The 15,376-nt window shown below is 40.1% G+C and overlaps 1 protein-coding gene across 1 annotated transcript; it reads left to right on the top strand.

Annotated features, from left to right (window-relative positions):
- The first annotated feature begins 7,526 nt into the window (after positions 1 to 7,526).
- LOC119327403 lies at positions 7,527 to 11,695 on the top strand. Its single transcript, XM_037600512.1, has 3 exons — positions 7,527 to 7,658; positions 9,074 to 9,303; positions 11,647 to 11,695. The coding sequence occupies exons 1-3, from the start codon at positions 7,563 to 7,565 to the stop codon at positions 11,657 to 11,659; spliced, it is 339 nt and encodes a 112-aa protein (XP_037456409.1). The 5' UTR covers positions 7,527 to 7,562; the 3' UTR covers positions 11,660 to 11,695.
- The last annotated feature ends 3,681 nt before the right edge of the window (positions 11,696 to 15,376 follow it).

Below are 15,376 nucleotides of genomic sequence, written 5' to 3'. Positions count from 1 at the left end.
AAGGGCATTAAGCATAGCGCTTGTTGGGAGGCAACCCAATTTTATTTTTGTTTTTACTTTTTAGGTTCTATTTTGAAATAAATAATTCATGTAGCCTCTGGTTAGATGTGGTTTTGTGTTTTAATTAGTTTTTGTGCCAAATAAGACCTTTGGGATAGCTTACGATGATAGTTGATTTGATCTTGTTGAAAAATAGAAACTTTTGCGCTCAGGAAAACAATTATCATTTTTAGCAGAAGCGTGATAAAATACTGATTCTTTTCGCAGAAGATTAATAAAGAAATTTCTTAGGTCTTCCTATTTTTTTAGAGTTTTTGGAGTTACGAAAGTATTAGAAATATCCAGATTGCTACACATTGTTCTGTTTTTTGACCGATTCTGTTTTCTATGTGTTGTTTGCTTATTTTGATGAATCTATGGCTCGTATCAGGGGGTATGAACCATGGAAAAGTTGGAATACAGTAGATATTACACCTATATAAATAAATAATGAGTTCACAATAGTACCAAAAGTGGTGATTTATTTTCTTATACTGATGGAGCTTACGAGATTTTCTGTTGAGTTTTGTGGTGTGAAGTTTTCAAGTTTTGGGTAAGGATTTGATGGACTATGGAATAAGGAATGGCAAGAGCCTAAGCTTGGGGATGCCCAAGGCACCCTAAGGTAATATTCAAGGACAACCAAGAGCCTAAGCTTGGGGATGCCTCGGAAGGCATCTCCTCTTTCGTCTTCGTCTATCAACAACTTTACTTGAGGCTATATTTTTATTCACCACATGATATGTGTTTTGCTTGGAGCGTCTTGTATGATTTGAGTCTTTGATTTTTAGTTTGCCACAATCATCCTTGCTGTACACACCTTTTTAGAGAGACACACATGAATCGTGATTTATTAGAATACTCTATGTGCTTCACTTATATCTTCTGAGCTATGCAATTTTGCTCTAGTGCTTCACTTATATCTTTTTAGAACATAGCGGTCGTTTTATTTTATAGAAATTTATGAACTCTCATGCTTCTCTTATATTATTTTGAGAGTCTCTAAACAACATGGTAATTTGCTTTGCTTATAAATTTAGTCCTAATATGATAGGCATCCAAGAGGGATATAATAAAAACTTTCCTATAAAGTGTATTGAATACTATGAGAAGTTTGATTCCTTATGATTGTTTTGAGATATGAAGATGGTGATATTAGAGTCATGCTAGTGAGTAGTTGTGAATTTGATAAATACTTGTGTTAAGGTTTGTGAGTCCCGTAGCATGCACGTATGGTGAACCATTATGTAATGAAGTTGGAGCATGAGATATTTTTTTATTATCTTCCTTATGAGTGGCGGTCGGGTATGAGCGATGATCTTTTCCTACCAATCTATCCCCCTAGGAGCATGTGCTTTGTACTTTGTTTCGATGACTAATAGATTTTGGCAATAAGTAGGTGAGTTCTTTATGACTAATGTTGAGTTCATGGATTATACACACTATCACCTTTCCACCATTGCTAGCCTCTCTAGTGCCATGCAACTTTCGCTGGTACCATAAACCCACCATATACCTTCCTCAAAACAGCCACCATAGCTACCTATTATGGCATTTCCATAGCCATTCCGAGATATATTGCCATGCAACTTTCCACCGTTCCGTTAGTTATGACACACATCATCATTGTCATATTGCTTTGCATGATCATGTAGTTGACATTGTATTTGTGGCAAAGCCACCGTTCATCATTTTTTATACATGTCTCTCTTGATTCATTGCACATCCTGGTACACCGCCGGAGGCATTCATATAGAGTCTTATCTTGTTCTAGTATCGAGTTCTAATTTTTGAGTTGTAAGTAAATAGAAGTATGATGATCTTCCTTTTTATAACATTGTCCCATGTGAGAAAATAAAAGAGGAAGAAGAAAGAAAAAAAGAGGAAAGAAAAAAAATGAGAGAAAAAGAGAGAAGGGGTAATGTTACTATCCTTTTCCATACTTGTGCTTCAAAGTAGCACCATGATCTTCATGATAGAGAGTCTCCTATGTTGTCACTTTCATATACTAGTGGGAATTTTCATTATAGAACTTGGCTTGTATATTCCAACGATGGGCTCCCTCAAATTTCCCTAGGTCTTCATGAGCAAGCAAGTTGGATGCACACCTACTTAGTTTTTTTTTGAGCTTTCATAAACTTATAACTCTAGTGCATCTGTTGCATGGCAATCCCTACTCACTCACATTGATATCTATTGATGGGCATCTCCATAGATCGTTAATATGCCTAGTTGATGTTATACAATCTCCGTCCTCTTGTCTTCTCCACCTATAGTGCTATGTCCATGGCTCACGCTCATGTATTGCGTGAAAGTTAAAAAGGTTTGAGAAAATAAAAAGTATGAAACAGTTTCTTGGCTTGTCATCAGGGTTGTGCATGATTCAAATATTTTGTGTGATGAAGATGGAGCATAGACAAACCATATGATTTTGTAGGGATAAACTTTCTTTGGCCATGTTATTTTGAGAAGACATAATTATCTTGTTAGTATGCTTGAAGGATTATTGTTTTTATGTCAATATTAAAGTTTTGTTTTGAATCATACGGATCTGAACATTCATGCCACAATGTAGAAAATTATATGGATAAATATGTTCGGTAGCATTCCATATCAAAAATTCTGTTTTTTTCATTTACCTACTCGAGGACGAGCAGGAATTAAGCTTGGGGATGCTTGATACGTCTCCAACGTATCAATAAATTTTGATTGTTCCATGCTATTATATTATCTGTTTTGGATATTTTATATGCATTTTTATGCTATTTTATATTATTTTTGGGACTAACCTATTAACCTAGAGCCCAGTGCCAATTCCTGTTTTTTTTCTTGTTTTAGAGTGTCGCAGAAAAGGAATATCAAATGGAGTCCAAACAGAATGAAACTTTTGCGATGATTTTTCTTGGACCAGAAGACATCCAGAGAACTTGGAGTACTTGTCAGGAAAGCCACGAGGCGGCCACAAGGACAGAGGGCGTGCCCCCACCCTTGTGGGCCCATCATGACTCCATCGACCTATTTCTTCCGCCTATGTATTCTCCAAAACCAATGAGGAGAGCCACGAAAACACTTCTCCACCGCTGCAGCCTTATGTACCTGTGAGATCCCATCTAGGGGCTTTTTCGGCATCCTGCCGGAGGGGGATTCAATCACGGAGGGCTTCTACATCAACACTATTGCCTCTCCGATGAAGCGTGAGTAGTTTACCACAGACCTATGGGTCCATAACTAGTAGCTAGATGGCTTGTTCTCTCTCTTTGATTCTCAATACCATGTTCTCCTCGATGTTCTTGGAGATCTATTCGATGTAATACCTTTTTGCAGTGTGTTTGCCGAGATCCGATGAATTGTGGATTTATGATCAGCTTATCTATGAGTATTATTTGAATCTCCTTTAAATTCTTATATGCATGATTTGATTTCTTTGCAAGTCTCTTCGAACTATCAATTTGGTTTGTCCAACAAGATTGTTTTTTCTTGCAATAGGAGAAGTTCTTAGCTTTGGGTTCAATCTTGAACTGCTTGATCCCAGTGACAGAAGGGGAACCGACACGTATTGTATTGTTTCCATCAAGTATAACAAGATGGGGTTTTCATCATATTGCTTGAGTTTATCCTGCTACATCATGTCATATTACTTAATGCGCTACTTTGTTCTTCATGAACTTAATACTCTGGATGTAGGCATGAGTCGGTCGACGTGTGGAGTAATAGTAGTAGATGCATGCAGGAGTGTGTCTACTTGATACGGACGTGATGCATATATTCATGATCATTGCCTTAGATATCGTCATAACTTTGCGCTTTTCTATCAATTGCTCGACAATAATTTGGTCACCCATCGTAATATTTTCTATCCTGAGAGAAGCCTCTAGTGAAACCTATGGCCCCCAGGTATACTTTCCATCATATAAGTTTCCAATCTACTATTTTAGTTTCCTATTTATTTCCTTTGCAATCTTTTACTTTCCGTTCCATAAACCAAAAATATTACTTGACCGTTTATCCATCTCTATCAGATCTCACTTTGCAAATAATCGGGAAGGGATTGACAACCCCTTTATCGTGTTGGGTGCAAGTTGGTGTTTGTTTGTGTAGGTATTCGGTGACTTGTGCGTTATCTCCTACTAGATTGATACCTTGGTTCTCAAAAACTGAGGGAAATGCTTACTCTACTTTGGTGCATCACCCTTTCCTCCTCAAGGGAAAAACCAACACAAGCTCAAGAAGGAGCAGCAGACGATCGTCACAAAGGGTTGGACAAAAGTTGTTTGTGCCTATTGCCTGCAGGAAGGCACATTGTGGGCATTCCGCTCCTTTAACACCATCGTCTATGAAAATGATTTACACTTGTCTCTTCACCTTTACCGCCTCTAAATATTGTGGTTCATCATAGTTAATTGATGTCTAATCCTGTAATTACTGAACCTATTGTACTAACAATTTTATTTATGCATGCGTTGTAGAACAATTGTGCTAAGAATTTGAATTCCACGTTTCATATTTCAAAATTTCCAATTCGAATAATAAATTACCAGGAAAAATAGAATTATACAAGAATGAATAAAATAATGTGCACACGATTAGAAATAAAACAACGTGTGTGATGAAAAATAGAGAACAAACTTTTTCTCGACATGAAACATTTATGATGCCCAACGGACACACACACGGTTTTGTCTCATATGCATGCGCGATTCATGGTAATATGAAAAATGTTTCAAACCAATGTGTGTGTGATAGGAATACCAATCACACACAGTTATGAATATGGACACATTGACATTAGTAGAGCCACCGCATACATTTTACATTCTTGAACCATGTGCGATAACGTACCTATCACAAACATATCGGTAGATTAAATGTTGATGTCCACATTTTTCACATGACTATAGCGGCGTAATCGTTTGGGATGTCTCTGATTAGAAACATAACGTCATGATGTAATGTGTGGGAATGGGGCGGCTTCTCATACATTTATTCTATGGCGATCGTTAGTAGCCGCTTGCCTATCCCCGACGGTTTCTGGATCGTGTGAGAAGGACCCCCCTATAGCAGTCGCTCACTAGGAGACGGTTCCAAATGTCATTGCGGAAAGGGGATAAAAACCTTTTGTATAGAACCTTACAGTACCGGTGACTTGTCTTAGATGTGATGCCTATGTACATGATCATTGCCTTGAATATCGTCATAACTATGCATGTGCTTTTCTGTCAATTGCTGAACAATAATTTGTTTAGCCACCGTATGCTATGTGCTCGAGAGAGAAGCCTCTAGTGAAAACTACGGCCCCCGGGTCTACCTTTATCATATATATATATATAAACACAAAAATACTTTGCTACAATTTTCTATTTTATTTTATTTCATCTTTGCAATTTATCTATCTACCACTATGAGATTTAATCCTTGCAAGTAACTGCTACTCATGAGCTGCGTTGGGATTTCCCCGAAGAGGAGAGGAGATGCAGTACAATAGAGATAAATATTTCCCTCAGTTAAGAACCAAGGTCATCAATCCAGTAGGTGAATCACACAAAGCCTCACGAACAACACTTGCACACACAAAAGGAAATGCATGCACCCAACGCAAACAAGAGGGTTGTCAATCCCCTTGGCGGTTACTTGCAAGGATTATGTAACATCCCAATTTTTATTAAATTAGGATGTTAATAGAATCATTCAATACATAGCATTTTGGAGTTTTTGAAATATTCAAATAATATTTTCCACTCGAGAAAAGAAAACAAATGAGAGGGGATAAGATGACTTCCTCAAATTTATAAAAGAGTTGGAAATTTCATTTGAGTGTTAGTTGGAGTTTTTGCAGTTTACTAGCACAAATGCCTATGCGTTGCAACGGGAGAAAAGTTTATGTGTATTCGATTATGTGCAAAACACATCTATTGTTCATGAAAATTGTGCATGCAAAAGAACCATTGTGTTGCAATGGATATTATTAAAAAATCGAGAGTTTGTGTGGTATTCAATAGTTTACCTCATTGTGCACAATCCGCTTCTGCCTCCCTTATCTTTCCTTTCGTGTGAAACTGCTGCCATGCAATGCTGATCCTTAAAAAACATAAAATGATATGATTTAGATATACATGTGACATTGTCCTATTTCACCGGATTATGGATCAAATGTATGCCACTTTCATATATTGCAGAAGGAATTGAGAAAATAAATCACTAGGTTTTGATCAAAATCTACTGCCTTTGCTTTCCAAGAAAAGAACTTCCATTGAAATGCATAATAAGCACTCACATGATGCTCAATGTGAGCAAATCTTTGTATAAATCTATGCAAAGCCAAATCACTAAAGTTACTCATTAATATGCACGATGCAATTTCAAAGAAGGAAATGAAATATAATTTTGTAGCACTTGCTTAATAAAAAATAATCAGCCGCCCCAACAGGTTTTTGGAGCTGTTATGAAACTGGGTACCTTCTACGTCTTGCATATTACATAACCGAGGTCCTGCATTTTGCGTATCTGTCTCTTCGTGAACAAATGGAACTGATATAGCACCATCATTTGCATATCTTTCTCTTGGTGAACATTATGGGCATAAGTGTTCTAGCAAAAGAGCTCGTTTGTTGCAACAGGTATAAAATACATTCCATGGTTCGCATGATATTGGAGAGTTTATCTGTTGTGGTGAAATAATGAGCTATATCTCTCAATCCATTAGATTCTTCCTCTTCTTATCATGAATTCATATTTTATACTTGCCCACTTTGAATATAAGATGACCAGTTAGACACTAAAGAGTTTGCAATATTTGGTGCTCTTTTGTTCATACGATATCGTCAATAGTAGGAGCGCACCGGCTGCGCCAATGGAAGCACTTCCCTTGACATCATCATCAGGGCTCAAGGAGGATCAGGATTGAGGCATGCAGAGTTGCGGGAGAGTTGGTACGATGAAGGTGAGTAGCCACATGAAGGTGGGGCATGGAAGGACCGAGGAAATGGTAGTCGTAGCCATGACCACACGCTTCTCTCTCTCTCTCTCACTCACTCTCTCTCTCTAGCTGGCGTGTGGGGCGAAATAGGACACAACCCCTCCTTCACCCAGTTCGAGCAACATGCACCGTTGTCGTGCTCTCTCAACTCTTCATCCCTCCCTCTCTCCTCTATCTCTCACCAACGGCACCGGTAACATCTAGAGTGGAGGAATGTATTGATGACCAGCTAGTTCACAAGGGAGCTTCAAATATCGTATCCTTTAAGAAATATTTCTTTCTAATATTCGAGTCACACGTATTTTAATTACTGTAACTACCAATGCATTCGTAAGATACGCTAGGCATGAACATTAAGCCCTGGTCGTACAAACAAATAGTAGTAGCCAAGTAATAGTAGTCCATCCAGCAGCTTTTCATCGATAAAAAAGCAGTAGCGGCAAGTGTGTGCCTTATCTTATCTAGAAGTTGTCCATTGTGCGGCCTCTTCTCCATCCAGCGCCTACGACCTGCCCCGCGCGCCCGTCGGCAAGCCCATCTCCTCCACAGTATGTCACCCCCTTCTCCTACCTTGGTCCTCCTCCTCGCTTGCGTGCGTCCTCAGTCTCCCCTTGACAGCCATCGCCCAGCTGGGTTCACCGGCGAGGTGAGTGAGCTCCGTAGCCGCGCCTCTCTCCCACTCCTCTCTGATCCCCTTCCGTCATTTGCTCCCTGCCGGAGCACCATGGACGTCCCCGGCCGCCTCTTGTTGTCAATCGGTCGGCGTCCAGCACCACTACCCGGTGTTGTCCTACTCCGCCATGGCCTCCTCCCCCGCATGCCACTGTTGTGCTTCTGGCCCTCGCTGATGGCCTCCTCCTTGCCTATGCACACCTCCGAGCTGCCCCGTTTCTGCCTTTCATGGTCGATTTTGTTGATTCCTTTTTCCGATGTCGTTTCCTCTGTGCCGATTGCTGAGTTAATTTCTTCAAGGGCTGTTCACTGATTTCTTTTCCCCTTCCCTTATTCCCTTCCTGATTATTTAGGCTGTAGGTATATAAACTAGCCAGATTAGATGTAAAGGAGCAAGGTGGCATTATTTTGAATGTAGAAAGGACCCTCCTCTAGCGTTGCCGGCATAAGTGACGGGCATGAAGTTGCACAGGGATGGGCCAGGCCAAAGCAGCCCAATGCAGTGAGCGTGGATGTGAAGGCAAAACGGTCGGACGGACGGACGAACATGTTATTGGTAGTACGCCACCTCATTTATATTATGGTTTTTTCTAGACAAATCATAAAAGCATATTACGACTAGGCAGAAGCGTATTGTGACGGTGAACCCACAGAGTCAATCCGTGCTTTATTATTAGGGAGAGATTTGGTTCTCATTTTATTTGCCAAAAGTGCATTAAATGCATTAGGAAAATATTTTCTAAATGTTCTGTGTTTAAATTAATGTTCATTAAGCTCTAAATATTGTATAGTTATTTTAGAAATTATTGTGGTGTTTTTATTAATTCATTTGAATTACTTAGGGCCACTTTAGTCTTCGGTTTACAAAAACACACACGCACACACTCACGGCAGCCTGGACCGAAACTGGCTTCGGCCTAGGAGCGCCCTGACCGGCCTAGTTGGCCATTTGGCCCACGGCCGGCCTCCCGCACCCTCGACCTCCCCTCACCGATCGACTGCCCCTCGCCTCACTCTCACTCGCCCTCCTGCACCCGCCGACACGTGGGCCCCGCCCGTCAGGTCGTCCCCAACCTCCCGCACCACACGGGATAAACATCCTCGCCGCGCTCTCGCAACATCCGCTGGGCTCTCTCGTGGATGAGGCCTTATCCGTCGACCCCAAGCCCTCTGCCCTCGCCTATAAAAGCCCCTAGACCCCTCTTCCAATCTCGCCGCCCCGCTTCATCCCACGCCGCTCAGACCCGCCGCCCTTCCTGTTCGCATCTCGCCAGAGCCGCGCCACTCGTCGGAGCATTTCGACGCCCGTAGACCAGTCCGACCCTCACTGTTTTATAAAATTTATTAGCTCACTAAGGTGCATCCCTTTAACATGATTTTTGCCCCTAGGTCCCGTCGGAGCCGCCGCACTGTCGACGACGGAGCACTGAGCCTCGCCGTTTTCACCTCGCCCGTCCCGACGCCGCTGATGAACACCGCCACCACCTTCGCGACTCCCTCGACACGCTGCACCTCCCCGTCTTCTTCCCCATCGACGAGGACCACCGCAGCCGCAGCCCCCTCCGTCACCGACGTCGTGCCGCCGTCTTCATCATCGCCGGCCACCTCCACCACCCGCCGTAAGCCGCCGCCCCACTCCTGCCCATTAGATCGATCACCGACGGCCTATATTAGATTAGGTTAGTTGTTTTTAGTCAAACCAGTATGCGGTTAACCACGAGTTTTTATTTTAAAACCGATCGGTTTTTGTTTAAGTTAGCCATCGCCGTCGTTTTGCTTAAGGTCCGAATGTTCGCTGTATAAGCTACGCAGCGAACACCTTTCGGCCAGCCACGAGCCGCCATGTGGCTGCGGACCTACTTGCCATAGTTTTTCTTCACAGTTTAGTACCTGTAATTACTAAATTAGTCCCTGATCTTAGATTAGTCATAACTTTTTAACCATCGATCTAAACTCGATGAAACCAGCGGCAAATTCTTCATCATGTTTAGAGCTATCCAGTGGTGTCCTTTTTGTAAACTTTTGTCAGATTCAAATTTGAATTTGTTTAGATTTGAATTTGAACTTCATATGGCCATAATCCTAAACCGTAGCTCCGATTAAGTTGATTCCTTTTGCACTTTGACACCGTAGCCAAACCCTATCACCTGGACCTTCGTCACAATAATTTTTCACACACTAGAATCCTCCCATTTATATTTCACTAGTATGCATAGTATGCACTTTAGTTCACATCACTTTTTGAACCATAGGCCTATGTGGTTTTGCACTTAGAATATTTTTTGTGACAGCTTAGTGTGTTGTATGTTCATTTGGTTTTCCAAGACTTCTTCCTTTGCATGTTCTTCTTGGTTCTTTGAAATCTATACCTACTAATAAAAGAAATAGGTATTCTTAGTCCGTCATACTATTTTATAGAAAATCCTCTGATGTTTCTTATATTAAACCCGTAGTACATATTAAATGTTTTTTAAAATACTCGTATCTTTTAAACCGTAACTCCAAATTGAACATGTTATATATGGAATTTGATTAGAAAAATATATGGAATATGAATATGATGTTATTTTACCTGTTAACCATTTAAAAATACTATCCAGGGTGCAATCTTAATAAATAGTGCATTATTCGTCTTTCTTTCATATCTGTACTGATCCGAATTGTGGATGAACATCTCAGCAAAATCAAGATTGCAGACGAAATTGAAGATCACTTGCCCATTTCTTTGTACGTACTATATCTACAAAGACATGTTGAATCTTAAACTTGCCCTTTTGTAGGCAAAGACCATCTTTGTTTTGGTCATAGCTACAAATACTCAGATTATAGACTATTTTTTCTAAATTTAAAGCGTGTGGTATTCTTTTCTCCCGCTGCAATGCACGAGCCTTTTTGCTACTATTTGTTTATGTTTGTTTATCTTCTTTGCGATAGATTTCCCGGAGTGCGAACTAGAATATTACCACTCTTTAGAATTCAACCAGCAGTACCAATACAAGTTGCATCTTGATCATGTGTTCATTACCTATGTTTTAATTATGCACTTAGTTCTTTGTAGTAGGACTGCATGGTAGGATTTTATCCCGGATGGATATGCTTACACCCAGTAGTTCATTGAGGTAGGTCTGAACCTTACAACATTGTCGCCACCGTTTTACATTATGTTGCTTCGCTAAGTAGACGTGGGTTGGGGAGTGATCATTATAAAGTATAAGTGACAATGTAGTAAATAGGACCTAAGATAATTAATGAACTTCCTAGGAGGAAACTTGTTGTAATGGTGGCGAAGTATAGTGGGGCATGCATGGGAAACCCATGGTGGTGCACCTCTAGTGCTCCATCCGCTCAGGATCAAAGAGATCAATCATATTCTCATGTCTAGAAGTTTATGTGTGCAGCCACAAGCCAATATGGGCTCTGGCTTAGTTGAGTAGTTAGTGTGACCCCTTCCGGGATGGGCTAGAAGATGTAGAATGAGTAGGTGTACCGGCCTATCTGTGGTTTAAGGGGGAACATTTTTGAAAGACTATGTCTCGATCATCCTATTCTCAAACACCAGGCAGTGCGATAACTTCAAGGGTGGCGATCGAGTCTTGTGGGGAAAAGTGTGCAATCATTTGTAGAGTGTTGAAACCTAATCGATTAACCGTGTCCCGGTTATGGACAACTTGAGCATCTAGTAGTGGAAATGCCAGGAGATCTCCTTACCTTTAATTAAAAAGTTGGGTTTTAAATGAAACTTGGGAATGGATGGAGTTGAGTTTGCCAACTCATCCTATGCAAATGTGTAGTAGTAGAATAACATCTTTTCTAATAGGGAAAAACTAGCTTTATGCAAAAACTAAACTTAGAGCTTTCCACCAGCCAAATTGCATGTACAAGTAGGTTCATTACACTTATGATGGGACTTTCTAGTACATTCAATGTACTGACCTATATGACTGCAACTAATCATGTTGCAGATATATCCGATGAGGATTAAGGTGCGATAGGTCGATGTTCTACACTCAACCTTGCTCGTGGAGTTGGACTCATTTACTACTTTGCTTCCGTAGTATTTTCTTATTGGCTCTATGCCCTATTTTGTAATAAATGTATTGCTCTTGGACTATCGATGTAATAAATAGAATTGTGTTATTTCTGTTATTTCATCGAGTACTGTGTGAGCTCGCAAGTCGATCCAGGGACTAGCACAGTAAGCACAAAGACTTCGACTCTTACTGAGTCAGGTCGCTACAGATTAAATCTTCTAGTCGTAGATAGATAAATTGCAAAGATAAAATAAATTAAAATAGAAAATTGCAGCAAGGTATTTTTGTGTTTTTATATATGATAAAAGTAGACCTGGGGCCATACTTTCCACTAGAGGCTTCTCTCTCGAGCACACATCATATAGTGGGTGAACAAATTACTGTTGGGCAATTGATAGAAAAGCACATAGTTATGATGATGTTCAAGGTAATGATCATGTATATGTGCATCACATCCGAGACAAGTAGACCAACTCCTGCATGCATCTACTACTATTAATCCACCCATCGACCACTATCTAGCATGCATCTAGGGTATTAAGTGTAAAATAGAGTGACGCCTCAAGCAAGATGACATGATGTAGACAAACGAAACCCAATTAACATGAACATACCTCATCATTCTACCCTTAATGCCAATAATACAAATATGTGTTGTGTCCCTTTCTGTCACTGGGATAGAGCATCACAAGATTGAAACCATCACAAAGCACATCACCCACTAAAGATAAATCATTCTAGTTGGCCAAACCAAATGGATAGATCGGAGGTAAATACAAAGCTACTCCCTCCATCTAGGTGTATAGGTCACCTTATGACAACCAAATAATCCCAATACACTTAGGCGCGGTGCATTAACTCTTACCTTGTTTCTTGGTTTTTGACATAAATAAAGGAATTAACCAATAAGAGGTGTGGGACGTGTATGCTTTCAATGACTTGAGACTACCAAACACGACATGCAGTGGCCAGTTCATTGCATGCAATGCTATTAAATAGCAAATAAACATTAAGTTCTCTCATTTTTTCCTTTGCCTTGGTCGTGGTGCACAACCTAAGATGACTTCTGACCTGGACGAAGGGAGTATAATAATCATGCATAATAAAGTTCAGAGAATAATCCATTACTTCTCATAAATATTCATATCATAAACCCACAATTCATCGGATCCCAACAAACACACCGCAATAGAAGATTACATCGCATAGAACTCCAAGAACATCAAGGAGAGCATTGTATTGAAGATCAAAGAGAGATAAGAAGTCATCTAGCTACAAGCTATGGACCCGTAGGTCTGCGGTGAACTACTCGCGCATCATTGCAAGGCAGCAAGTATGATGTAGAAGCCCTCCGTGATCAATTCCCCCTCTGGCAAAGTACCGGAAAAGGCCTCCAGATGGGATCGCGGAAGAACAAAAGCTTGCGGTGGTGGGAAAAGTATTTTGGGTAGCTCTCTAGTATATTAGGAATATTTGGGAGTTTATAGAGGCAGAATTAAGTCAAGAGGTGCCATCAGGGGCCCACAAGCTCAAGGGGCACGCCCCCTAGGCGCGCCTGGTGAGCTTGTCGCTCCCTCATGACTCTATGAGTCTTCTGTGGAACCTTCGTGGGTCCCTTCTAGTTCGGAAAAAAATTAATTCAAAGGTTTTTCTACGTTTGCACTCCATTCGATATTTATTTTCTAAAAATCCAAAAACAAGCAAAAAAAACAGCAACTAGCACTGGGCACTAGGTTAGACCATAAAATGGTACTCCCTCCATTCCTTGATATAAGGTGTATAGATTTTTGAGAAAAAAAATCTGAAATATAAGGTGTATTCCGTTGCACCACTTGTTTGGATACATTTTAGGGATTTGATTACATTACCTTATATCAGGCAAGCTTCTCTATTTTCTCATGTCAATTAGTTAGGTGTAATCTCGCCCAAAAATTGTGAAAAATTCCCTCCACATGTGTTCATTAATTTCTGTGCCAAAAACTATACACCCTATATTTAGGAATGGAGGGAGTATAAAATAGCATTCAAATGCATATAAAACATCCTAGACTAATACTATAGTAGCATGGAACAATCATAAATTACAGATACACTAGATACATATCAAGCATCACCAAGCTTAATTCCTGCTCGTCCTCTAGTAGGTAAATGATAAAAACATAATTTTTGATGTGGAATGCTACCTAACATATTCATCATGTAATGTTTCTTTTATGGTATGCATATTAAGATCCGAATGATTCAAAGCGATAGTCTATAATTGATATAAAGACATCAATACTCAGGCATACGGACAAACAATCATGCCTTTCAAGATAAAAATGCTAAAAAATGATATCCCTACAAAACCATATTGTCCTGTCATGCTCCATCTTATTAACACAAAGTATTTATCATGTACAACCCCGATGACAAGCCCAACAATTGGTTCATACTTTTTAATGCGCTTCAACTTTTTCAACCCCCACGCAATACATGAGCATAAGCCATGGACATAGCAGTATGGGTGGAATAGAATGCGGTGATATAGATTAATAAGGGGAAGTAAAAAAAGGAAGATAGTCTCACATCGACGTGGCCAATCAACGGGCTATGGAGATGACCATCAATTGATGTGAATGCGAGTAGTAGGGATTGCCATGCAATAGAGGCATTAAGGGCTATAAGTGTATAAAAGCTCAAACTAAAAACTAAGTGGGTGTGCATCCAACTTGCTTGCTCATGAAGACCTCGGGCATTTGAGGAAGCCCATTATCGAAATATACAAGCCAAGTTCTATAATGAAAAATTGCCACTAGTATAGGACAGTGACAACATAGCAGTCTCTTTATATGAAAAACATTGCCCATTCTCTCTTTTTTCTCTCATTTTGTTTTCTCTTTTTTTGTTGAGCTCTTTTTGGTCGCTTTTCTTATTTTTTTTATATTTCCTCACTGGGACAATGCTCTAATAATGACGATCATCAGAATTTTATTTACTTACAACTCAATAAAACTAAAACATATGACTATATGAATGCCTCTCGTAGTTTACCTGGATGTGCAATGACGCTAGCATAACATGTATGATAATGATGAAGGGTGGCTGAGCCACAAATACTATGTCGGCTATATGAACATGCAAAGCAATATGACAATGAAGGTGTATGTCATAATAACAGAATGGTGGAAGTTGCATGACAATATATCTCGGAATGTCTATGGAAATGCCATGATAGGTAGGTATGGTGGTTATTTTCAGGAAGATATAAGGAGGCTTATGTGTGTAGAGTGTATCATATCATGGGGTTTGGATGCACTCGCGAAGTTTGCACTAACTCTCGAGGTGAAAATGGCAATGCACGGTAACGAAGAGGCTAGCAAATTACGGAAAGGTGAGAGTGCGTATAATCCATGAATTCACTTTAGTCATAAAGAACTCAGATACTTATTGTGAAAGTATATTAGACCTCGAAGAGAAGTACTACTACTCATGCCCCTAAGAGGATATATTGCACTACAAAAAAGACACATCCAAGACATTATGGCCCCAACGAAGAAAAAATAAATTGCCATGCTTATGACACTTCTATGACGATAATTATGACAAAAATATGTATCATCAACGATGTGGTGGGCTCCCGCTTGTATGTCAAAAATTCATGAAAGAAAATGGGCTTTTC

The sequence above is a fragment of the Triticum dicoccoides genome, chromosome 7A (assembly GCF_002162155.2).
Source record: "Triticum dicoccoides isolate Atlit2015 ecotype Zavitan chromosome 7A, WEW_v2.0, whole genome shotgun sequence".
Classification (NCBI taxonomy): Eukaryota; Viridiplantae; Streptophyta; class Magnoliopsida; order Poales; family Poaceae; genus Triticum; species Triticum dicoccoides.
Note: the sequence above shows the minus strand (reverse complement) of the source record. Positions and strands in the feature narration are given on the sequence as shown.

Excerpts from the sequence above, each read along its gene's own strand:
- LOC119327403 (XM_037600512.1), top strand. The coding sequence starts at position 7,563 with ATGTCACCCCCTTCTCCTACCTTGGTCCTCCTCCTCGCTTGCGTGCGT. Across the intron at positions 7,659-9,073 it reads CAGCTGGGTTCACCGGCGAG|GTCCCGTCGGAGCCGCCGCA; the intron begins GTGAGTGAGCTC and ends TTTTGCCCCTAG.